Source organism: Puma concolor, chromosome D1 (assembly GCF_028749965.1).
Source record: "Puma concolor isolate L17-30 chromosome D1, mPumCon1.1.hap2, whole genome shotgun sequence".
Classification (NCBI taxonomy): domain Eukaryota; kingdom Metazoa; phylum Chordata; class Mammalia; order Carnivora; family Felidae; genus Puma; species Puma concolor.
In genome coordinates, this window is record NC_141676.1 from 61,994,544 (window position 1) to 62,019,709 (window position 25,166).

The 25,166-nt window shown below is 41.9% G+C and overlaps 2 protein-coding genes across 2 annotated transcripts; one reads left to right on the plus strand and one right to left on the minus strand.

Annotated features, from left to right (window-relative positions):
• The first annotated feature begins 902 nt into the window (after nt 1-902).
• Nucleotides 903-3,682, plus strand: THRSP (thyroid hormone responsive). The gene is made up of 2 exons (XM_025929133.2): nt 903-1,443; nt 3,218-3,682. The coding sequence occupies exon 1, from the start codon at nt 954-956 to the stop codon at nt 1,422-1,424; it is 471 nt and encodes a 156-aa protein (XP_025784918.1). The 5' UTR covers nt 903-953; the 3' UTR covers nt 1,425-1,443; nt 3,218-3,682.
• A 1,655-nt stretch (nt 3,683-5,337) lies between these two features.
• Nucleotides 5,338-15,270, minus strand: NDUFC2 (NADH:ubiquinone oxidoreductase subunit C2). Its single transcript, XM_025928409.2, has 3 exons — nt 14,932-15,270; nt 8,143-8,286; nt 5,338-5,521 (listed from the first exon to the last, which is right to left on the minus strand). Exons 1-3 carry the CDS (start codon nt 15,098-15,100, stop codon nt 5,472-5,474), a joined length of 363 nt encoding a protein of 120 aa, XP_025784194.1. The 5' UTR covers nt 15,101-15,270; the 3' UTR covers nt 5,338-5,471.
• Between the last annotated feature and the right edge of the window lie 9,896 nt (nt 15,271-25,166).

The window sequence follows — 25,166 nt, forward strand, 5'->3', positions numbered from 1 at the left end:
ACGGATCCATTTGACATGTACAACTTATGCAACCTCACACATGGGTCTAGAGCTCTGACTGGAGGTGGGAGTGAAGTGGTCCTGGGCTGCCATCCCAGCTCCAATGGGGCCATGGGCAAGTTACTTTAACTTAGTGCAGAACTTGATGTGAAGTAGGTTTTCAATAAGTGTTAGCCAGCAAACAACCAGAAAACGCAGCTGGGAAGTTGCAGAATTGGGCTTCTGGCTCCTATGTCAGTGCTCTTTGTCCCATAACGAGCTGTTTCATTTCATGACCCTCCTCCCTAGTTCATTTAGCAGCTGAGGCACCCCAGGCTAAAGAAGTGAACTTCTACATTAAGAGGCAGGCAGTGAAGGGGCGCCTGGGTGGCTCAGTCGGTTAAGTGTCCAGCTTCAGCTCAGGTCATGATCTCTCGGTTCATGGGTTTGAGCCTCATGTTGGGCTCTGTGCTGACAGCACAGAGCCTGGAGCCTGCTTCAGATTCTGTGTCTCCTTTTCTCTCTGCCCCTCCCCTGCCCACTCTCTGTCTTTCTCTGTCTCTCAAAAATAAATAAACGTTAAGAAAAATTAAAAAAAAAAAAAAAGGAGGCAGTCAGTGAAGAGGCAGCTTGGTCTCAGATAACCCGAAAGAACTCATGACTGACCTGGGGTCAAGCACACTGGTTGCCAAAGAGAAAAGCTTCCCTCTAACAAGCCAGTTGCGCTGGTGAAGGAGGAGGCGGGTGCTTGCTGAGGCGGTCACAGAGTGCTGAAATGACAGACAGAGGGCTGGCAGGTCTGTCTCTGGGCAGATGGATCGCCTGATATAGACATTGGTGCCCAAGCCCTGGGATTGGCCTAAAACAGGTTTGTGTTGACCCACTGGCGGGCTTTGGCATCCTGTCAAACTGCTGTCACCTCTGGACATAAAAATGGTCTTGACGTAGTTCTGGGGCAGTCTGCTGGACTCGGCATGGAAACAGCAGCCATCATGCGGGTGCAAACCAAGCACTACCCCAAGAACTGCCTGCTGACTGTCATGGACCGGTACTCGGCCGTGGTGCGTAACATGGAGCAGGTGGTGATGATCCCCAGCCTCCTGCGGGACATGCAGTTTAATGTGCACGGGCACCGGGCCCAGGATGGGGCCCCTGATCTCTACAACTACTTCACCATGCTCAAGGCCATCCGCGTGGATGTGGACCACGGGCTGCTGCCCCGAGAGGAGTGGAGGTCCAAGGTGGCAGATGACAGGGCCAGCGAGGCTGAGAATGAAGCTGCAAAGACAGAGAAGGATGAGGAGGAGAGGATCTTGGGGCAGCTGGACCTGGAAGCCCAGTTCCACCTGCACTTTTCCAGCCTTCATCACATCCTCACCCACCTTACCCTGAAAGCTGAGGAGGTGACAAGGACATACCAGGAGATAACAGGAGAGGCCAAGTAGGCCTCGGACTCTAGGGAAGGTAACGCTGGCTCATTGGTGGGTGTCAGAGTCCATTGAGGGATATTCCAGGGGAGGTGAGCTGGAGCAGTGCACAGCCCAGTGGGAGAGGGAGAGCCTGGGTCTCAGACAGGTACCCTCACTGCAGGTTATTGAGACCAGGACCTGGGAGGGCTCAAGGCCAGGCCTGTCTTATTCTCTGGACCCAGAATTGGTAAGTAATGGCCACGAACTGCATGGTGATAATAAGAAAGGTGGCCTGTGAATGCATACCTTAAGTGCACATATATGTGTTTGTGCATGGGTGCATTTACTAGCAAGTATGTGAATGCTTGGGTCAGCAACTCTGGTTCAAATTCTGACTCTACCACTAAGGCCTTGGTTTCACTGGCTCACTTCCCTGGGTTTCTGTTTCTTCACTGAATCATAACAGTCTTAGTAAAAACAACTATTGGCACTTCAATAGTTTTATAGTTTAAAAATCACTTGCATATGGGGCACCTGGCTGGCTCAGTGGGTTGAGCCTCTGACTCTTGATTTTGGCTCAGGTCGTGATCCCAGGGTCATGGGACCGAGCCCCATGTAGGGCTCCATGGTGAGCGTGGAGCCTGCTTAGGATTCTCTCTCTCCCTCGCTCAGCCCCTCCCCGCGATGGCACTCTCTCCCTCGCTCTCTCTCTCAAATTAAAAAAAAAAAAAATCACTTGCATATTAATTTTCTAATGGAACTATCATTCCCTTTTACAGATGAAAAAACTGGGGGCCTGAGAAGTAAAAAGAGTCCCAGGTTACTCAGGAAATGAATGTACCCTGGCTTAACTCAAATCCAGTTCCCTTTCTCTGTGCTAGTGGATTGCCCTAGAACCTTAGAACCCTGCAGCCTGGGCTGGAGAGAAACCCCCTCTATGTGTGTCAACTATACTTTAATTAAAAACAAAACAAAACAGGGGCGCCTAGGTGGCTCAGTTGGTTAAGCCTCCAACTTTGGCTCCAACTCTCATGGTTCGTGGGTTCGAGCCCCGTGTCGGGCTCTGAGAGCCTGGAGCCCGCTTCAGATTCTGTGTGTGTGTGTCTCTCTCTCTGCCCCTTCCCTGCTCTCACTCTGTCCCTCTCTGTCTCAAAAATAAATAAACATTAAAAAAAAACTAGAGGGGCGCCTGGGTGGCGCAGTCAGTTAAGCGTCCGACTTCAGCCAGGTCACGATCTCGCGGTCCCTGAGTTCGAGCCCCGCGTCAGGCTCTGGGCTGATGGCTTGGAGCCTGGAGCCTGTTTCCGATTCTGTGTCTCCCTCTCTCTCTGCCCCTCTCCCATTCATGCTCTGTCTCTCTCTGTCCCAAAAATAAATAAACGTTGAAAAAAAAATTATTAAAAAAAAAAAACTAGAAAATCCAATTTGTTAGTGTCAACTTTAGCAGCAAAATAGAAAAGAAACCGCACCCAACTCCTTCAAAGACGAGAGCAGCCATTCTGCACCATGTTTGAGCACACCGTAACCTGATGTTCATGGAGGCTATCTGGTACAGCAGAAGTTAAAAAATCTGGGCTCTGGTCTTGGGTCTACCACTGACCCTGTATGACCCCAGACAACTTCACCTCTCTGCTTTGCAGTTTCCCTGTGAGTGAAACGCGGAGGTGAAACTAGCTGTTACCGCAGCTCTGACACCCCAACTCTTACACTGCTAACTGCATTGCCAGATTTCCCTACAGCAATGAGCTGCTGCGTTGTTTTTCCTAACTAAATAAGCATGTTGTATGAATTTATACTGACTCGGTTTTTTAAATTTCGGCTCTCCACAGATCCCTTTAAGTGGCAGAGGGCAGACTCTGATGAGGACACGGAACACTTCGCTAGCTCTGACGCAGACCAGAAAGGCCTGGACCTGCCGCTGGGAGCAAACAAAGGCGACTTGGCTCTCTGGGATGCTTCTCTCGCTCTGAGCACCAGCTTGTGGACTTGGCACCAGGTCACCTTTAGGATGCCTGCTGTTATTCACAGCTCCCCTCACCCTCTTAGCAGCTTGGGGTGGTGGCCAGTGCTTCATGAGGGGCTAGGTATTACCTGGCCAGTGTGGTATGCCAGAAAGGACGTAGGTTTTAGCATCTGACCCAACTGAAATTCACATCCTTTCTCTGGGCAGTCATTTACCATGTGATCTTGGACGTTAATTCAACTCACCGGAGCCTAAATTTCCTCATCTATAAAATGGGATAGTATTACCTCACAAGATTGTTATGGAAATTAAAGATGATGAATCAAAAGCACCTGGCATGTGAGTGCTATTATTATAGGTTGACTTTCTCCCACCCTTACCATGTATTTGCTCTAGCCCTTGCTTTTTACCCTCCAGAACTAAGGCATAGCAAAGTCCCTTGGGATGAATGGTTCACACTCATGTACCTGCCAACCACAAGTGAACTATAAACGTATTTATTGCAGTAGCAGTAAAAAACCCAAAACTTTGTACTTATATATATCTTCATTAGCTTAAAAAAAATTTGTTTCATATTTGAGAGAGAAGAGAGCGAGTAGTGGAGGGGCAGAGAGACAGAGACAGAATCCAAAGCAGGCTCCAGGCTCTGAGCTGTCAGCACAGAGCCCGATGTGGGGCTTGAGCTCACGAGCAGTGAGATCATGACCTGAGCCACCCAGGCGCCCCTATCTTCATTAGGTTCTGAAGTAATTTCTCAGACATAATTTCATTTTTAACAAGTGAGACCCAAGAGAATAGATGGAACTCATCTGATTTTGTCCAGAAACCACATGTGTATATTCATTCTAATTTGATATAATGTATTGAGAAATAATTTTATTAATCTCCCCAAACCAATCTGATTATAAAATCTGAGCTTGCAAACAAACACATTTTGGATAAACATTTGGATTTGGGAAGTGATAAAGGGTAAATTCGTTCCAGTTAGGTGGGGTTTTTACCTTTAATCACACCAAGCTCTGCTGTAGACAGCGTTAGCTGCTGAGCCCACTTTCTCCTGGGTGATCCCTGGATCATAACCAAAGACCCCTTTGCAGTATCAGTGTTCCAACAGTTCTTCTGGTCTTGAGTCTCCTCCTAAACCACCCTTTATGTTGATTGTTGCAGAGAGCTCAGAAATACAAGCCGGACTGTGCTATTCCACTAAAAAGGCTTTAGTGACTTCCCACCACCTATAGAATCAAGCCCAAATTATTCTGCAAATTCAGAAAACCCTCCATAATCTGGGTTACTTTATTTTGCTTTTACCAGCACTAGGAACAGGTAAGCTTTTTCTGTAATCGGCCATATATTAAAGAGTTTAGCTTTTGCAGGCCATAACGTCTGTCACAACTACTCAACTCTGTCATTATAGCATGGAAACAACCATAGACAGGCAAACAAGCATGGCTATATTCCAATATACCGTTCTGGCAGCGGACAACATTTGGCCCACAGGCTGGTTTGCTAACTCGACTCAACTTCATTTTATTTTTTGAGAGAGAAAGACAGAGAGAATCTTAAGCAGGCCCCAAAATCAAAAGTCAGGAATGCTTGACTGAACCACCCAGGTGCCCCTAAACTCCATTTTATTTTATTAAAAAAAAATTTTTTTAATGTTTATTTATTTTTGAGAGGAGAGAGAGAGAGAGAGAGAGAGAGAGAGAGAGAAAGCAAGCAGGGGAAGGGGAGGGAGAGAGGGAGACAACAGAATCTGAAGCAGGTTCCAGGCTCTGAACTGTCAGCACAGAGCCTGAAGCAGGGATTGAACCCACGAACTGTGAGAACATGACCTGAGCTGAAGTTGGAGGCTTAATTGACTGAGCCACCCAGGGCCCCCACCTAAACTCCACTGTAAATCTGCCAGATGTCTTCTTAAAATTGGGTGAATGGAAACGGACCATTCTCCAGTGAATTATTTTTCTTATGACAAAAAGGAGTCAAGAGTGTTCATGATGACCATTTTAATCACAAAGTGTTAACATACAGATTAACATAAACTTCAGGTATCATAGAAACATGTTCCACAAAATTCAGACATAACTGGTATCAGTGAAACCAAAGTAAGCATTTTGGAGACTTCAACGCACTGGATGGAATTCTTCAAGAAAGTCACCATAAGTTTTCTTATCTATAAAAAGGAAAGATCACAAAAAAAATTATTTTTAAATTAGGTTTTATTTTTATTAAAAATTTTTTTCCGGGGCGCCTGGGTGGCGCAGTCGGTTGAGCGTCCAACTTCAGCCAGGTCACGATCTCGCGGTCCGTGAGTTCGAGCCCTGCGTCAGGCTCTGGACTGATGGCTCAGAGAGCCATTTCCGATTCTGTGTCTCCCACTTTCTCTGCCCCTCCCCCGTTCATGCTCTGTCTCTCTCTGTCCCAAAAAAATAAATAAACGTTGAAAAAAAAAATTTTTTTTTTCCTATGTTTATTTACTGTTGAGAGAGACAGAACACAAGTCGGAGACGGTCAGAGAGAGAGGGAGACACAGAATCTGAGCATGCTCTGGGCTTAGAGCTGTCAGCACAGAGCCCAAATGTAGGGCTCAAACCCAGGAACCATGAGATCATGACCTGAGCTGAAGTCAGATGCTAAACCAATTAAGCCACTCAGAAGCCCCTTAAGTTATGTTTTAAAAATCGTATTTCCTAAAAAAAAATTAACAGTTAATATTCTCGTAGACAGAAACTCCTCTAAGAATTTCCCTAGGTTCTTGTCCTCAACCATAGCTTGGCAATCCCTGAGACACTGTTTTACTGGATGAAGGGTAACTTTGGAAGACTCTGGTGACATCCAGATGGCTGCCCAGAGGGACAGAGCGCTGCCAGGGGGCCCTGGCTGACGGGGTAATGGAAGGAATAAACAGGGAGGAGCACAGGTCAGCTGCAGGACCAGGAGTCGAGGTGGTCAAGCTTTCCATGTCCCTGCTGTCAGTGCAAGAGGCTCTTAGCACACCTGCCAGTGATATGCTGCTCAGAGACAGAATGAGTCTGTAAGGCTACACAGGCTCCCACTGACAGAGGGAGCTAGTATAAACAGAAGGCAATGAGCCACAGGCCTGGGACCGAGGACTGCTCTGCCACTGGGTCTGTTAGGAATCACGGTTTCCAAGATTCCAATGCTAACGTGCATTTGCCTACTCCCCATCCCTGATATATCCATTATTCATGGCTTTGTACTCTAGCCTTTGAATTCTTCATTGGTAAAGAAAGCTATACCTTTTTGATCCACCATGAACATCACATATGTGACTAAAGGCTATGGGAATATTAAATAGAGTAATAAAATTTTAGAGCTAAATAGGACATTAGAGACCATCCTTTAGTATAATAAAATTTAAATGCTTAATATTACACATTTTTGTGAATATGTAAATATTTAAATATCTCTTTAAAATCTATGTAAGTTCAAAGTTTTTCTACATTCGTTCATTCATTCCTTCACATATATGTACATCTGTATTACGTATATGTATTAAAATACAAACAAGACAACGGTTATATTACAATCATATTCATAGTTGAAGAGTGGTAAGTAGAATGTACTAAGGAAATTCCTGTCTGTAGCTGGGCCAAGGCTTCTTTGAGATGATGAATCTTAGGTTGGAATTTGCTAGATGGACAGGTAAAAATGGAGGAAGAGGACGATCAAGAAGGTACAGAGTTGAGCATTACCCAGGATATAGGACAGATTTAGGACACAGAATTTCACAAGGCAGGAGATGAGTGACAGGAGATGAGGCAGGTTTTTGTGTACATCAGATCAGCTATTATTTATTGCTTACTAGTATAGGCTTTGTACTAGAGGGCTGGGGAAACAAAGATGAAGCTACAGTCTAGTGAGGGAGACAGACATGTACATGTTATGTGGTAGATAAAAGGTGTGGGCAAAGTCTTTCTACCAGGCAATTAGCTCAGCCTGGGGAAATAAGCCCTCCTAAACAGTCTGGATTTTGTCCAATAGGCAATAGATAGCTACTGTAAGCAATGCCTATTATTATGCATAGCCACATTTATCCAGAGACATGATCTTCAGTAAGACTGAAGGCAGAGGTGTGCTGGAGGCAAGTGCAAGAGTTCAAGCAAGAGATTATAAGGGTGTGAACTGGGGTAGTGGCAGTGGGAGAGAGATGGGAGTTTAGGATTGAGAAATAGGAAGTAGAATGGTAAGACTTGAGGACTAATGAGAGGTCACAGAAAGACTGGAAGACACTTCCCAGGCTTCTGGCTGGAGTAACCAGGTGGACAACAGTGCCACTCACCGATGCAGAACACAGAACAGAAGTCTGCACAGGCAGAGGGGACATAAAATCTGTTTGCTATGTGAGGGACACAGAGGTACTCAGCTAGGAACTGGATATACAAATTCAAGAGAATCCTAATACATAGGCAATGATGTGAGAGTCAACAGAATACTGAATGTACCTGAAGCCACAGGCATGTATAAGATTAACCAGGGCAAATGATACAGGGTAAGAAAGAGGTTCACTATAGGTAACTTGAAATACCTTTCTATTTTTTTATGTTTATTTATTTAATTTTGAGAGAGAGAGACAGAGAGAGAGAGAGAGAGACAGAAACACAGAATCCAAAGCAGTCTCCAGGCTTTGAGCAGTCAGCACAGAGCCTGATGCGGGGCTTGAACCCATGAATCGTGGGATCATAAAGTCGGACGCTTAACCGACTGAGCCACCCAGGCGCCCCTGAAACACCTTTTTCAAAAAATAATAAATCAAATAAATAAATGAAATACCTTTTTCAGGAAAATCCTCTGGATGTGATTTTACATATGCAAACATATCATGGTCCTTCACAGCATACATATAATCTTGACGTTTTAAAAGATAATATCCAATAAAGACAAAAGAAGTAACATATAGAAGCTGGCGATGTAAACCTGAAATTCAAACAATAAATTCCAAAGAAAGCAAAAATCCATCAATGTGTATTTAAAATCACAGCTTTGCAGTTCAGATATGTAATTTATTGTTATTTCTTCCACCATTCTTTAAAAAAAAAAGGTTTTTCTACATGGCTCTTTTGCAAAAACAGCCTTAACCCTGACATCAATTATGAAAACCAACATTAAATCTACAAACATAACTATGAATAGAATCCATGTTTATTTATTCATTCATTTATTCACTTATGCAAAACGAACTCAAGATTTTTCAAATTTAGGTTTTATAAATTTCTTTATGGGAAAAGGTGGATTAAGTACAAAATCCTGAAGATCTAAACTAACTTGTATTCCAGGACCTGTTCAGGATGTGATGTGACAGAGATGAAGTCCTTTATAAATGCTCAGAAAGCAGTTTGGTTTGTCTCCATACACCAATTTGTATCTGCATATTTACTGGTTACCAAAGCAGCCAGCTACACTATCAATTCTCTTCTTACCTTCTAAATTTTGTACCATATGTATGAGTACCTATTCGAAAACTAGATTTAAAAAATCATCCTATTATAATGAGACTGGGGAGGATCAAATCATGTGATCTAGGGAAAGCCAAAATTAAAAAAAAAATTTTTTTTTAATGTTTATTTATTTTTGAGACAGAGAGAGACAGAGCATGAGGAGGGGCAGAGAGAGAGGGAGACACAGAATCTGAAACAGGCTCCAGGCTCTGAGCTGTCAGCACAGAGCCCGACGCGGGGCTCGAACTCACGGACCATGAGATCATGACCTGAGCCGAAGTCGGATGCTTAACTGACCGAGCCACCCAGGCGCCCCCTTTTTTTTTTTTTTTAATTTTTTTTTTAACGTTTATTTATCTTTGAGACAGAGAGAGACAGAGCATGAGGAGGGGCAGAGAGAGAGGGAGACACAGAATCTGAAACAGGCTCCAGGCTCTGAGCGGGAAAGCCAAAATTTAAAGTCTGAATGGGAGATCCAAAGGTCTGAACTTTATACACAGAAACATCTTTTTTAAATTTTTTTTTTTCAACATTTATTTATTTTTTGGGACAGAGAGAGACAGAGCATGAACGGGGGAGGGGCAGAGAGAGAGGGAGACACAGAATCAGAAACAGGCTCCAGGCTCTGAGCCATCAGCCCAGAGCCCGCCGCGGGGCTTGAACTCACGGACCGCGAGATCGTGACCTGGCTGAAGTCGGACGCTTAACCGACTGCGCTACCCAGGCGCCCCCAGAAACATCTTTTAAAAAAGGCTAACCACAGGTTTGATTTTCTAGCTATGCCCCAGAATCCTATCCCCAGCCCTCTTCTTCTTATCCCACATATATTGCTTTGAAGAATTCATTTATTCCTATAGTTTTATTTACCATCCATGTTCTAGTGACCTGCAAGTATGTCTGACTCAGATACCCAAGGTGAGTAACAGATATATCCAAATGTTTGACACGTGTGTTCACCTGCATATCCCCAAATGAACTTCCTTCCTTCCTAATCACCTTTTGTAAGACCAATCACCCAGGAAATCAAGTCCTGGGTAATCACAGTACTCATTCCTTTTTTTTAATGCTCTTTCCCCACATTCTGTCACTGAGTCCTGTCAATTCTACCTTGTAAATATTTCCTTGCCTCACTTCAGGGAACTCAATCTCCCTTTTATCTCATTTTCTACTCTGCACTTATCCCAGTCTGTACCCTGTCACTAGAGGAATTTTAACTAAAATACAAACCTAGCTTGTCAGCCCTTTCTCCTTCAATTATACCCAATAGGAGACCAAACTCCTAGATAATGACCTCCCAGGTCTCTCATGAACTGACTCTTCCATCTTTATCTAACATTCCCTGATATGCACATTGTGTTCCAGCAATACTGAACTACTTCTATTTTTATTTTTAATTAATTTTTAGAGAGAGAGAGCAGGGGAGGGGCAGAGAGAGAATCCCAAGCAAGTTCTTTGCTATCAGTGCAGACCCCAATGTGGACTTGAACTCCCCAACCATGAGATCGTGACCAGAGCAGAAATCAAGGGTCAGACACTTACCTGACTGAGCCACCCAGGCACCCCATGATACTGAACTACTTTTTTTTTTTTTTAATTTCTCTTTGAGAGACAGAGACAGACAGAGTGCAAGCAGGGAGGGGTAGAGAGAGCGGGAGACACAGAATCCAAAGCAGGCTCCTGGCTCTGAACTGTCAGCACAGAGTATGAAGCAGGCCTTAAACCCACAAACTGTGAGAACAGGACCCGAGCTAAAGTAGGACATTTAACTGATTGAGACACCCAGGCGCCCAATACTGAACTGCTTTTAATTCCTCATACCACCCACTGGTTATTTCTCTGCCCAGACAACCTCTGCCCCCATCCTTCAAGATTCAATTCAGACATCACTTCTGCTAAGAAGTCATCCCAGAATTTTCCTTAACAGGGTTAAAACAGGGTGAACTCCTCTCTATTAGCATGTTAAATGCTATACAGATTATTTCTATCTACTACCCCGCAAAGCCAATGTTTAATTCATTTTTGTGTACCAGCACGTAGACAGCACTTAATATTTAATAAATGGATAAAAGGTCTTGGGCAAGTCAATTTACTACCTCTAAAACAAAGATGATACCTATCCTATCGTTCTCATGGCAGTATTATATAAACCAAAAGAAAATGCGTGTAAAAATGTTTTTGGAAATATGTGTAAAACAATAAAAATTCAAAATAGTACTACAATCTGGGACTGGACAGGGTTCAGGCTCTTTCGCATTCTCCCTGACCCCAAACAGCCATCACTCCCCCTAATGGGCCACCTGCAATACAGCAAAGTGTGCTGAGTTCTTCTTCTATATGCCACTGGACGACACAGACACAAAGACCTAGACTCTCTATACTTATGTATATTCCTCATAGGAAAAGATTCCCTGAATGTTTCAGATGGTGATGTTAGTGTCCCAGCCCTCAAGGGCATGGTTTGGCCCCTTCCCAAGTCCTCCTTTCCTTAACCTCTTCTCTCCCTCTCAGTGGTGGCCTCCCTCCCACCACATGCACAACCCCTCCACAATCGTTTTCCCTTTATTAAGTGAATTAAAAAAATTTTTTTAGGTTTATTTATTTTTCAGAGAGAGAGAGAGAGAGAGAGAGAGAGACAGAGCATGGGTGGGGGAGTGGCAGAGAGAGGGAAACACAGAATCTGAAACAGGCTCCAGGCTCTGAGCTGTCAGCACAGAGCCCAATGCAGGGCTCGAGCTCACGGACCACGAGATCATGACCTGAGCCGAAGTCGGACGCTCAACCGGCTGAGCCACCCAGGCTCCCCAAGTGAATTTAAACTTGGAAGCCATGGTGTTCTTTGCAGAACACCATTAACTACTGATATATTATACTAGAAATCAATAAATATATTTAATTTTGTGGTAGACACTTAGATACCAACTGACTATAAATTTAGAGCAGGCAAGTGGTAACTACTATCAGTGGTTTAGAACCTGTGATGGGAGAAAAGCTCAAGAAAAAAATTCTATTTAATATTTTCTGCTAACTTGAAAAAGATCTGCACAATTTGATTTCATTTACAGAATATTCCAATGTTACCCACAGAATGCCAGATACTTTCCATGGCTATAGTTTGAAAATCCACCATATCTTTCTCCTTCCCCACTCCTCTGTCACAGCTGTTACCCAACATGCATAAACTTATACCATTTGGCCTTTTAAATGGATATGCTTGTCTGATTTGTGAGTCTTTCAAGGCCTGGGACCATGTTTTAGACTTCCTTGTAATCTACATACATTTAGTTATTCAATACTTACTGAATACTGCTATATGACTGTCATTAAACTAGACAAACATAATGTGCTTCAGTAAATGCTGCTGAGAACCATTTCAATAAAGTTCTCAAGACCGAGGAAGCCCCGGGGAACTCAGGAACTCTAACCCCTAGGCCCTAGGTTAAGGGCTTTATACATCATCTCATCTAGTTCTCACAGCCACACAGAGGTAGATATTATCTCTATTTCATATGTAAGGAAACTAAAGCTCAAAGAGATAAGTAACTTCCCCAGAATTGAATGGCTAGTAGAATGGAGTGGTGTCAAACCCAAAATCATGTGCTCTTGACCACTGTGTTCTTCCTCTGGAATAGTATCTCTCCAATCTGTACCTCCTCTGTGCTCCCAAAGTGCTCTCTGCTCACCTACTTCTATGAAAACACATTATCTGTCATGCCTAGACCCATAATGGACTGTTCACTTGTCTGACTCGACTAGGAGCTCTTCAAGGGCAGGGACGGTATTCCTCACCCCATATACCTGGTATGTAACCCTTCCTGGCACAAAGAAAGAACTTAGTAAATGCTGAACAAACAAATATATGGTAAACTGTTTGCATAACAACAGCTAAGGAATAGAAACTTTGTCTAGTACCTTCTGTAAGCCAGGCATTTTATCTCTAGAATCTCACTTAATTCCCACAACAAATATGCAAAGATTAATTACTCTCATTTTACAGATGAAGAAATTTTGCCTCTGAATGGCCGACCAAGTAACTTGTCCAAGCTAACACAGATAGGAAAGAGAGGAGCAAGGCCATCGAATTGCAAAGTGCAGCTGTGACAGGCTGGGGCAAATGTGGAGTGGTGATGAAAAGGGAGAAAACCTCATCTCCCCAGAGGCAGAAGTAGACAAAGCCCACTCCTTTGGATGGAGGAGGGTCATGTCTAAGGGAGATGGGATTTCAATACTATTTGAGCATTGGAAACGCTAAGATTTGGTGAGCTGAAAGCTGGACTTCAGGCATGACATACAGCTGCAAGGTGGCCAAAAGAGGAACAAGTGAAGTGATTCCTGGTCGCCTGAACCACTGTATTAGCTTTCTTCTAAACTGAGTTCCTCGGCTCCAATCAGTGCTTTGCACTGACAAAGGTGACCTTCTTTTTAAAATACAAGGCCTGGTGCCCCTGGGAGGCTCAGTCAGATAAGCATCTGACTCTTGATTTCGGCTCAGGTCATGTTCTCCAGGGTTCCTGATTTCAAGCCCCATGTGAGTCTCTATGCTGACAGCAAAGGACCCGCTTGGTATTCTCTCCATGCCCCCTGTGCCCCTCCCCACTCACGTGTGCTCTCTCTCTCTCAAAATAAATAAATAAACATTTAAAAGAAAAAACAAAACAAAACACAAGGCCTGGGGGACCTGGCTGGCTCAGTTTGTAGAGCATCTGACTCTTCATGTCACAGTCATGAGTTCAAGGCCCATGTTGGGCATGGAGCCTACTTAAAACACAAGGCCTGCTTACTGCATCTCTCCACTCCCCATCTGCCAATAGCTCTCAAAAGCTAAAAAGGTTCCTGTCTGCCTAGAGTATAATGTGCCCTGATCTACCTAAATCTCCTTCTTACCCTCATTATCCTATTCTATACACTCAATCATCAAACTGTTCCCCATTCAGAGGCCCTTACCTCCATTTACTTCCACTAGCTTCTCAAAGGCCTGAAAAACTCTCCTAGAATTCGATAAATCACAGCTAAGTTCAAACACACCTCTTCCAGGGGCGCCTGGGTGGCTCAGTTGGTTAAACAACTGACTTCGGCTCGAGTCACGATCTCACAGTTCGTGGGTTTGAGCCCCACGTCAGGTTCTGTGCTGACAGCTTAGAGCCTGGAGCCTGCTTCGAATTCTGTGTCTCCCTCTCTCTCTGTTCTTCCCTTGCTCATGCTCTGTTTCTCTCTCTCCTTCAAAAATAAAGAAAAACATTTAAAAAAAGACAGCTCTTCCAAAGCTTCCCTCCTCTTTTCCCTTTGGAAATCCACTGCCCTTTGCCCAGCTACTGTGTCAGCCATTATCTGACAGGAGGCCACTGACATGCTACTAGAAAATACAGCCCAGTGGTTTTATCCTCTCCTACTCAAAGGGGGTCTCTAGACTAGCATCATCAACAATATCTGGGAGTTTGTAAACATCACGCTTCTCTCCAGACTTGATAAATCAGAATCCGCATTTTAAAAAGATCCCCAGGTTACCAGTATGTACATTAAGTTTGAAAAGCACTACTTTCAAATACAGACTTGAGGTCTAAAAACAGGCTACTTAGGAGCGCCTGGGTGGCTCAGTGGGTTAAGTGTCCGGCTTCGGCTCAGGTCATGATCTCCCCGTTCCTGGGTTCGAGCCCCCATAGCAGGCTCTGTGCCCACACCTCGGAACCTGGAGCCTGCTTTAGATTCTGTGTCTCCCTCTCTCTCTGCCTTCCCCCCTGCTGTCTCTCTCTCTCTCAAAACTAAATAAACATTAAAAAAAATTAAAAACAGGCTACCTAACAACCATATGACCTTGGGCAAGTTGCATTAACCCCTCTGAAGCTCAATTTCCTCATTGAGGACCTGGCAGTTCAATCCTGGGTTCTTCACAGCCTCACTGTGGGGCCTTGGGTTTCATTGCCCTCAATTGTTAAGTGCCAAGTAACACTTTGGCCCTATCGGGTTCTGAAGAGCTCCCGGGACACGGATGCCCCAGGGAGGCGAGGCGGGGCCTGTTAGGTGAAAAGGCCCGGAAAAGCGAAAGGACCTTGGGCAGCCTATGGAGGAACCAACCCACAGCCCTAAGACCCCCTCTCCTCCCAGCCGATCCCGCCCGCGCAGCCCTCACCGGCAGTCACCACCGGCCTTCGCCGGATCGCGTTATCAATCAGGCCGGAGCAGTAGCCCAAGAAACCCATGTAGACGAGTCTCGGGTCGGTCAGTTTGGGCGGTGGGAGGCTCCGGGCCTCATCCGGCAGGAACTGTAAGGGCACTCGGCCCGGCCGTCCGCTCATCATGGTGATGCCGTTCCCACTGGAGGCCTAGCCTCGGGCCGCCAACTACAAAGAAAACCACCAGGACCACCGCCTCGGCCCAAGCCGCGAGCTTTCTCCTCCGAGAGCCCGGCTGAAGGGCATGGCGCAGGGCGGTACAGCGCCCATACGCTTCCCCGTGCGCGCTGCTGCAGGGACCCCGCACACGAAGTTCCGGGTTATCAAATGGCCGGTGCTGCCTGCCCTCCCGCCGGCGCTGATGCTGGCGGGTAGGGTTTCCTGGGCTTGGTACCGCGGGGTCTAGGGTACACCAAATGAGCAGAGCTCAGAGACTAGTAGATACTGCTTTTTTGTTGTTGTTGTTCTCGACGCCCCCCGCCCGAATTGCCTCTCTTTCCCCCTCCCCTGAATGGCCCTTCAGGCCGAATTGATCTTTGTATCCAACACCCACAAGTAGGTTTGACGGATCGTTCTAAGAAACGTAATTAATCAAAATCATAAAAGCTAGTTTCATTTGCTGAATTTCCCGTTGTTCACAGGCACACCTTCCAAAGCCTAAAATTAAGATCCAGCCAGCAACAAAGAATTCAGAGAACATCAGGATTGGATCATTTAGCCAAACTCTTGAAAGTCAGCTTGGGTGGCAGCACCCTAAAAATTTTCACCTCTGAGTCTTTACGTCCTTGCACGTAGCTCAAGGAAAAGGTGTTCCCCACAGGTTTGAAGAATGAAAGAAGGAATTTATAACATTGTGCCAAGTAATTGCCAAGTCTTTGCTTCCCTACCTCCTCCAGTAATGGGGAGCTTCTACTTTTGAACAGCTCTCTTTCGAAAACCCTTCCTGATTTGAGTGACAATGTCTTCTTTTCGTGTTCATTCAGTAGTGAGGTCAACATTTTACCTAGATAAATGCTGATTAAACCAGAGATTAATGCAAAAGTATACGTATCAGAGGTATTGAGCTCCAAAGTGGAAGAATTAAATATCAGTTAAGAATGATTAAATAAAGGATGGACCTTTTGTGTCTCATAAAATTCACTCCCAGATCTATAATATTTCAAGTTAGGATTTCCCTAGGTAATGTATATTGGGAGTTGCCTGGAAAGCAGCAAATGTTTCAAAGTTTCACTCTCTTTGATCCAGTAATTACAGAGCTGGAAATCAGTCCTATGGAAATAGAATGACATATAATAAAGCTGTTTTACAATTTTTAAAAAAACCTCAGTGTTTATTTTTAAAACTACATCAAAAGAAGGGAAACCACTTAAAATTTCCCATAGTAAGATTGTGTAAATTTTGAATACTAAATGAACTCTTAGGCAAACACTTAAAAATATTTAAATGATATTTACACATTCTTCTCCCCCACATTTTTCTAAGTCCAATCTGGGACAAGATAACAAATACCCATATTCTACCACTCAGAATTCACAACCATTAATGTTTTGTCATATTTATTTTTAACCTTTTTTTAAAGGAAATAAAACACTATAAATAAAGCTTAAGTCCCCTCTCTCTTCTTCCCCAGAGAACCACTGTCATGAGTTTAGTATATATACTTCCAATTCACTTTTTATATTTTTACATATATTTAATATCATGTTATGTGTGTTTGTTATTTTTTTTTACCCAAATAGTATAATTCATTGTTCCTCTTTTCTCTCACTTTTATCATTGCATGCAATGATTCATTCCTTTTTTTTTTTTTTTGAAAGTTTACTAATTTATGTTGAGAGAGAGTGCATAAACGAGCAGGGGAGGGGCAGAGAAACAGGGAGAGAGAGAATCCCAAGCAGGCTCCACACTGTTAGCACAGAGCCGGACATGGGGCTTAATCTCACCAACTGGGAGAACATGACCTGAACTGAAATCAAGAGTGGAACGCTTAACCAACTGAGCTACCTAGGCACCCCTGATTCATTCATTTTGACTACTGTATAATATTCCATCATATAAATATGTCACATTTAATTTATCCATTACCCTTTTGATGGATATTTAGATTGTTTTCAGTTCCTTGAACATCTATACTCTAAGCCTATACTCTAGTGTCCAGAGAAACTTGAATACATGTACTAGGATTAGGAGATGTACAAGAATATATGCAGGAGTAGAAGCACCTGAGTGATTCCGTCGATAAGTGTCTGACTTTGGCTCAGGTCATGATCTCATGGTTCATGGGTTCAAGTCCCATGTAGGACAGCCCAGAGCCCAGAGCCTGGAACCTGCTTCAGATTCTGTTTCTCCCTCTTTCTCTGCCCCTCCCCCACTCACGCTCTGTCTCTCTCTGTCTCTCAAAAATGAATAAACGTCAAAAAAAGAAAAAGAATATTCACAGGAGCAATAGCCATTTATAATTCTCCCAAACTGGAAACATCCTAAATGTCCGTTAAGAACGGAATAGAAGGGGCTCCTCAGTTGGTTAAGTGTCCAACCTCAGCTCAGGTCATGATCTAAAAATTTGTGAATTCTAGCCCTGCATTGGGCTCTCAGCTGTCAACACATAGCCCACTTCAGATCCTCAGTCCCCCTCTCTCTGCCCCTCCCCTGCTTGCACTCTCTCTCACAAATAAAAACATTAAACAAACAAAAAAACAAAAAGAAAAGAAGGGGCACCTGGGTGGCTCAGTCGGTTAGGAAACTGACTCTTCATTTTGGCTCAGGTCATGATCCCAGGGTTGTGAGATCGAGCCCCAAGTAGGGCTCCATGCTGAGTTTGGGGCCTGCTTGAGATTCTCTCTCTCTCTCTCTCTCTCTCTCTCTCTCTGCTCCTCTCCCCTGCTTTTGCTCTTTCTCTATATAAGAAGAAGAAGAAGAAGAAGAAGAAACAGAAAATAAATTGTGGTATTTTCATAGGAAGGTGTATCTATGCATTGGTATGATGAATCTCAAAAAAGAGAGTCATGTTAAAAAAGGGAATAAACATAAGGGAATAAGAGATAAGTTACAGGAGAATATTTAATTCCATTTATATAAAGTTCAGTGTTAGGCAAAAATATATTGTTTAGAGATACACATGTTGGTAAATTTGGAAAGAAAAGCAAGAGAAGGATTAACATAAATATTCAGGATTATTATCTCTGGGGAAGGAGAAGCACACATAAGGCCTTTATGGTATTAATAATATTCTATTTCTAAGGTGTGGTGGGTACTTGAGTGTACATTTTATTATTTTTGACTTTACATGTGCATTACACACTTTTGGGTTTATGATATATTTAATGTAATAATAAATTTATATTGCTACATTAACATTTTAACTTTTTTATTATGGTAAAAAATACATAGTATTAAATTTACCATCTTAACCATTTTTAAGCATACAGCTCATTAGTATTAAGTATATTCACATCGTCATGCAACATATCTCTAGAAGTCCTTCATCCTGCAAAACTGAAACTCTACACCCATTAAACACTAATTCCATGTCCCTCTTCCCCCCAGCTTTGGCAGCCACCTCTCTACTTTTCTGTTTCTATGATTCTGACTTCTGTAGATACTTCATATGTATGGAATTATATAATATTTGTCCTTTTGTGACTGGCTTATTTCACTTACCATAATGTCTTTGAGATGAAATCATATTGCTGCATGTGACAGGATTTTCTTCCTTTTGAGGCTGCATAATATTCCATCACAAAAAGTAGACACTACATTTTTTTTATCCATTCATCTGTCAATGGACATTTGTGTAGCTTCCACCTTTTACCTATTGTGAATAATACTGCAATGAAAATAAGTTTGCAAATATCCCAAGGTCCTGCTTTGAGTTCTTTTAGATATATCCCAGAAGTGGGATTGCTGAATCCTATGGTAATTCTATTTTTTATTTTTTTGAGGAACCTCTCTACTGTTTTCCATAAGGCTGCACCATTTCATGTTCCCACAGTGCCTAAGGATTCCAAGTTCTCCACGTTCTTACCTACACTTGCTGTTTTCTGTTCTTTTGATAGGGGCCATCCTGTTGAATGTGAGCTGTTATCTCATTGTGGTTTTGATTTGCATTTCTCTTATGATTAGTGATGTTGAGCTTCTTTTCATACACCAACTTATTGACCATGTCTATATCTTCTTTGGGGAATTGTCTGTTCAAGTCCTTTGGTCATTTAAAATTCATGTTATTTGGTTCTTTTTGTTGTTGGGTTGTGGAAGTTCCTTATACATTCTAGCTATTAATCCCTTACCAGATATAGATTTGCAAATATTTTCTCCCATTCCAGAGGTTGCCTTTTCACTATGCTGATTATTTCCTTTGATATGCAGAAATTTTTTAAGTTTTTTTCATTCTTTTTTAATTTTTTTATTTTTTTCTCATACATTTTATTTTATTTTATTTTTCAATATATGAAGTTTATTGTCAAATTGGTTTCCATACAACACCCAGTGCTCATCCCAAAATGTGCCCTCCTCAATACCCATCACTCACCCTCCCCTCCCTCCGACCCCCCATCAATCCTCAGTTTGTTCTCAGTTTTTTTTTTTAATATATGAAATTTATTGTCACATTGGTTTCCATACAACACCCAGTGCTCATCCCAAAAGGTGCCCTCCTCAATACCCATCACCCACCCTCCCCTCCCTCCCACCCCCCATCAACCCTCAGTTTGTTCTCAGTTTTTAAGAGTCTCTTATGCTTGGGCTCTCTTCCACTCTAACCTCTTTTTTTTTTTTCCTTCCCCTCCCCCATGGGTTTCTCTTAAGTTTCTCAGGATCCACATAAGAGTGAAACCATATGGTATCTGTCTTTCTCTGTATGGCTTATTTCACTTAGCATCACACTCTCCAGTTCCATCCATGTTGCTACAAAGGGCCATATTTCATTCTTTCTCATTGCCACATAGTACTCCATTGTGTATATAAACCACAATTTCTTTATCCATTCATCAGTTGATGGACATTTAGGCTCTTTCCATAATTTGGCTATTGTTGAGAGTGCTGCTATAAACATTGGGGTACAAGTGCCCCTATGCATCAGTACTCCTGTGTCCCTTGGGTAAATTCCTAGCAGTGCTATTGCTGGGTCATAGGGTCGGTCTATTTTTAATTTTTTGAGGAACCTCCACACTGTTTTCCAGAGTGGCTGCACCAATTTGCATTCCCACCAACAGTGCAAGAGGGTTCCCGTTTCTCCACATCCTCTCCAGCGTCTATAGTCTCCTGATTTGTTCATTTTGGCCACTCTGACTGGCCTGAAGTGATATCTGAGTGTGGTTTTGATTTGTATTTCCCTGATGAGGAGTGATGTTGAGCATCTTTTCATGTGCCTGTTGGCCATCCGGATGTCTTCTTTAGAGAAGTGTCTATTCATGTTTTCTGCCCATTTCTTCACTGGGTTATTTGTTTTTCAGGTGTGGAGTTTGGTGAGCTCTTTATAGATTTTGGATACTAGCCCTTTGTCATTTGCAAATATCTTTTCCCATTCCGTTGGTTGCCTTTTAGTTTTGTTGGTTGTTTCCTTTGCTGTGCAGAAGCTTTTTATCTTCATAAGGTCCCAGTAGTTCATTTTTGCTTTTAATTCCCTTGCCTTTGGGGATGTGTCGAGTAAGAAATTGCTGCGGCTGAGGTCAGAGAGGTCTTTTCCTGCTTTCTCCTCTAGGGTTTTGATGGTTTCCTGTCTCACATTCAGGTCCTTTATCCATTTTGAGTTTATTTTTGTGAATGGTGTGAGAAAGTGGTCTATTTCAATTTTCATTCTTTTTTAAAATGTTTATTTATTTTTGAGAGAGAGACTGCAGGAGGGGCAGAGAGAGAGGGAGACACAGAATCCCAAGCAGGCTCCAGGCTCCAAGCTGTCAACACAGAGCCTGATGCAGAGCTTGATCTCATGAACTGTGAGATCATGACCTGAGCCAAAGTCGGATGCTTAACCGACTGAGCCACTCAGGCACCCTGTTTGTTTTATGATTTTTTTAAAACATTTATTTATTTATTTATTTTTTGAGACAGAGAGAGACAGAGTATGAACGGGGGAGGGGCAGAGAAAGTGGGAGACACAGAATCGGAAGCAGGCTCCAGGATCTGAGCCATCAGCCCAGAACCTGATGCGGGGCTCGAACTCACGGACTGCGAGATCGTGACCTGAGCTGAAGTCGGACGCTCAACCGACTGAGCCACCCAGGCGCCCCTGTTTTATGATTTTTAAGTAATCTCTACCCTCAGTGTGGGGCTGGAACTTACAAACCTGAGATGGAGAGTCACACACTTGGGGCATCCGGGTGATTCAGCTGGTTAAGCGTTTGTCTTGAGTTTGAGCCCCACATCGTGCTCTGCTCTGACAGTGCAGAGTCTGCTTGGGATTCTCTTTCTCCCTCTCTCTCTGTTCCTCCCCCACTTTTTCTCACTCTTCTCTCAAAATAAATAAATAAGCTTAAAAAAAAAGATCGTTTTGCAATGTGGGGTCAACAATGCATTTTTTCCTTTTTTTAAATATACATTTTAAAAAGAAAAACATCTCATTTTAATGTAAATATACATGACAATTAGAAAGGTTATGAGAAGTCTTTCATAGATTTATTGGTCATCTGGGTCTTTTCTTCAGCAAATTGCTGGGTTTTATCCTTGGTCCATTTTGTTCCTTTGAATTGTCTTTTATTGATTGATTTGTAGAATTATTTACATATTCTTTTTTTTTTAACATTTATTCATTTTTGAGAGACGGAGGAAGGCAGAGCATGAGTGGGGGAGGGGCAGAGAGAGAGGGAGACACAGAATCCGAAGCAGGCTCCCGGCTCTGAGCTGTCAGCACAGAGCCCTACATGCGGCTTGAACTCACAAACTGTGAGATCATGACCTGAGCTGAAGTTGGACGCCTAACCGAGTCACCCAGGCGCCCCGAATTCTTTACATATTCTGATGCTAATCCCTTGTTATATAGGTAGCAGATATCTTTTCCAAATCTTTTGTTTGCCTTTGAGCATTATTTATGGAGGATATTTTTTAAGTAATACAGAAGTGAAAGAATTGACTTAGTCAAATATACCGATCTTTTTTGTATGGTCTATGTTTTTCATATTGTTTAAAAATCTTTATTCCATGGTGCACCTGGGTGGGTCAGTGGGTTAAGTATCTAACTCTTGATTTTGGCTTAGGTCATGATCATTTGTGAGTTCAGGCCCTGCGTCCGGCTCTGCACTGAGTGTGGAACCTGCTTGGGATCCTCTCTCTCCCTCTTTTTCTGCCCCTCTCACCCCCCAAATAAATAAACATTAAAAAAAAAGAAATCTTTATTCTGTGATCATAAAGATATGACCCTATATATTTTTCCCAGGTTTTAATTTCTTATGTGTAAGTCTTTAATCCATTTGGATTTTATTTTCGTGTTGGGTATGTGGAATGTTACACATGAGAACTGGCCCAACACCATTTATTAAGTAGTTCATCATACTCACCCACCAATAATCAACTCCAACTCTATTATGCATCATGCTATCAGAAATGCTATAGTCTATTTATTTGTTTTTTAAAATTAAAAATCTCCAGCTTTGTTATGACATTATTGTGATATAACATAAATTAAAGGTATAAGATGTGATGATTTGATAGACATGTATATTGTGAAATGATTACCACAAAAGGGTTGGTTAACAGTCATAGTCTATTTCTGAACTTTATCTTATTCTACAGATTTCTTTGCTAATTACTGTACCTTTGTCACACTAATAGCTACAACTTTGTTTATTTTTACTTATTTATATTTAAATTTTAGTTAACATACAATGCAATATTGTTTCAGAGTAGAATTCAGTGATTCATCACTTACATACAACACTCAGTGCTCATCACAAGTGTCCTCCTTAGTACCCATCATTCATCTAGCCCATCTCCCACCCACTTCCCTTTGTCAACCCAAGTTTGTTCTCTATCATTAAGAGTCTCTTGTGGCTTGTTTCCTTCTCTTCTCTACCTCCCTCCCATATGTTCATCTGTTTTGTTTCTTAAATTCCACATATGGGTAAAATCAAATGGTATTTGTCTTTCTCTGATTGACTCATTTCATTTCACATAATACATTCTAGCTCCATCCACGTTGTTGCAAATGGCAAGATTTCATTCCTTTTGATGGCTGAGTAATATTCCATTGTATATATACCATATTGTCTTTATTCATTCATCAGCCGATGGACATTGGGCTCTCGACATAGTTTAATTATGGTTGATAATGCTGCTATAAACATTGGGGTGCATGTGCCCCTTCGAATCTATATTGTTGTATCCTTTGGATAAATACCTGATAGTGTGATTGCTGGGTCATTAATAACTACAACTTTGTAATATTCTTTTATTTCTGGTGGGGCATGTTACCCACATATTTTTTCAAAACCTAGCTCACACTAAATGTTAGTGGTTATTATTACTATTTGTACACTTCTATTTGTCCTCATTTTTAAAATCACCTTGTCAAATTCCCTGGAAAATCTCACTGGGGGTACTGATTAGAACTGTAATGAATTTATAAACTAATGTGAGGAGAATTGATATATTTAAAATGCTGAGCCTTCTCATGCATGGACATTGTATATATGTCTCCATTTATTCAAATTTTCTTTTTATACCCCTCATTAAAACATTATAATTTTTTCCATAAAACTATTATACATTTTTGTTAGTTTGTCTCTAGGTATGTGTAGTTTCTATAACCACTGGGAATGATAGCTTATATTCGATTACTTTTTCTAAACGTTGATTAAGATGTCATTCTTATGTCTAGCATTTTGCTAAACGCTTACTAGTTCTAATAGCTTTCCACTTGATTCTGTTGGTTTCCTTGGCAACCCCTGCCTGTTGCCATTGTCAAACTTCGATTTTGCCAATCTACTGGTAGAAATGTTATTTCGTTATTGTTTTGCCATTCCTTGATTATTAGTAAAGTTGAATCTCTTTTCATATTTATTGAAAACGAATATTTTGACCATTCAAAATATTGACCATTCCAGTTTCCTCTTCTGTGAATTAGTTGATTGTTTATCTTTTATTCACTTTTCTTTTGGATTGGATCGTCTTTTTTACTGGCTGATTTGTAGTAATTCCACAGATACTCTCAACGCTAATGAAATTTACTGTTTTTATGTAGGGACATTTATCCATTTTCTTTCTTTGTGATTGTGCTTTGTGTGTCTTGTCTAAGAAATCTTGGTCACCCATGACAATGTCCTTCTGCTCTCACCTTCAATTAAATTACCCTAACGAGAATACCAGTGACCTCCATATTATCACACTCATTGATTTTACTCAACATCTCAGCAGCATTAGACACAGTTGTCCTCTTCATACTTTCAATTAACACTCTCTTCCTTTAGCTTCCAGGACACCATACACTCCTAATTTTTCTCTTGCTTCACTGGTTTCATTTTCTCAGTTTCCATCCTCTATTTCTTCTCAGCTTGCAAAGGTTAGATTTCCTCAAGACTTGTCCTGGGTCCTCTTCTCTTTACTATCTCTTCTCTTTCCTTAGGTGACATATCTACTTCCTTAGCCTTAATTATCATGTATATATTGATGATTCTAGCATTTTTTACTCTAGCCCAAACTCTCTTCTAGGCTCAAATGATACATCTATTCTCCTACTTGAAATCTCTGCCAGGATATCTTACAAACATCTCAAATTAAGTATGTCGAAAAATAAGTCTTCTTCACATTGAAAAAAAGTTTTAAAAATCTTCAAGTATAAGGAACAATATAATAAATACTCATATATTCACCATCGTAACATTTTGTTGTATTTACTTCAGATTTATTGTTTCCTGATGTATATACACAGATGCACACATTTGTATATATTCTCCTTCAAAGATATGTAAGTAATACAGTTCAAAGCTAAAATTCCTCTTGACCTCAACCTTACATCCCAGTCTTTTTCCTTCCTTCCTAGAGGCAACCATGATCCTAAATTCCATATGTATATTAGTATCCATATTAATGTTAATAAATGAATTCATAAATAATATAAAAATTTTTTTTGTGTGTGGTTTTAAAGGTCTACACATTCTGTATATATTATCTCTGTATAGATATTATATAAGTCCATGTAAAAGAGTTTCAGAATATATGAATTTTCAATTTTACTAGACACCACCAAGTTCCTGTATGAAAA

Excerpts from the sequence above, each read along its gene's own strand:
- THRSP (XM_025929133.2), top strand. The coding sequence starts at position 954 with ATGGAAACAGCAGCCATCATGCGGGTGCAAACCAAGCACTACCCCAAG.
- NDUFC2 (XM_025928409.2), bottom strand. The coding sequence starts at position 15,100 with ATGATGAGCGGACGGCCGGGCCGAGTGCCCTTACAGTTCCTGCCGGAT. Across the intron at positions 8,287-14,931 it reads AAGGCCGGTGGTGACTGCCG|GTTTACATCGCCAGCTTCTA; the intron begins GTGAGGGCTGCG and ends TTTGAATTTCAG. Across the intron at positions 5,522-8,142 it reads AGAGGATTTTCCTGAAAAAG|ATAAGAAAACTTATGGTGAC; the intron begins GTATTTCATTTA and ends TCCTTTTTATAG.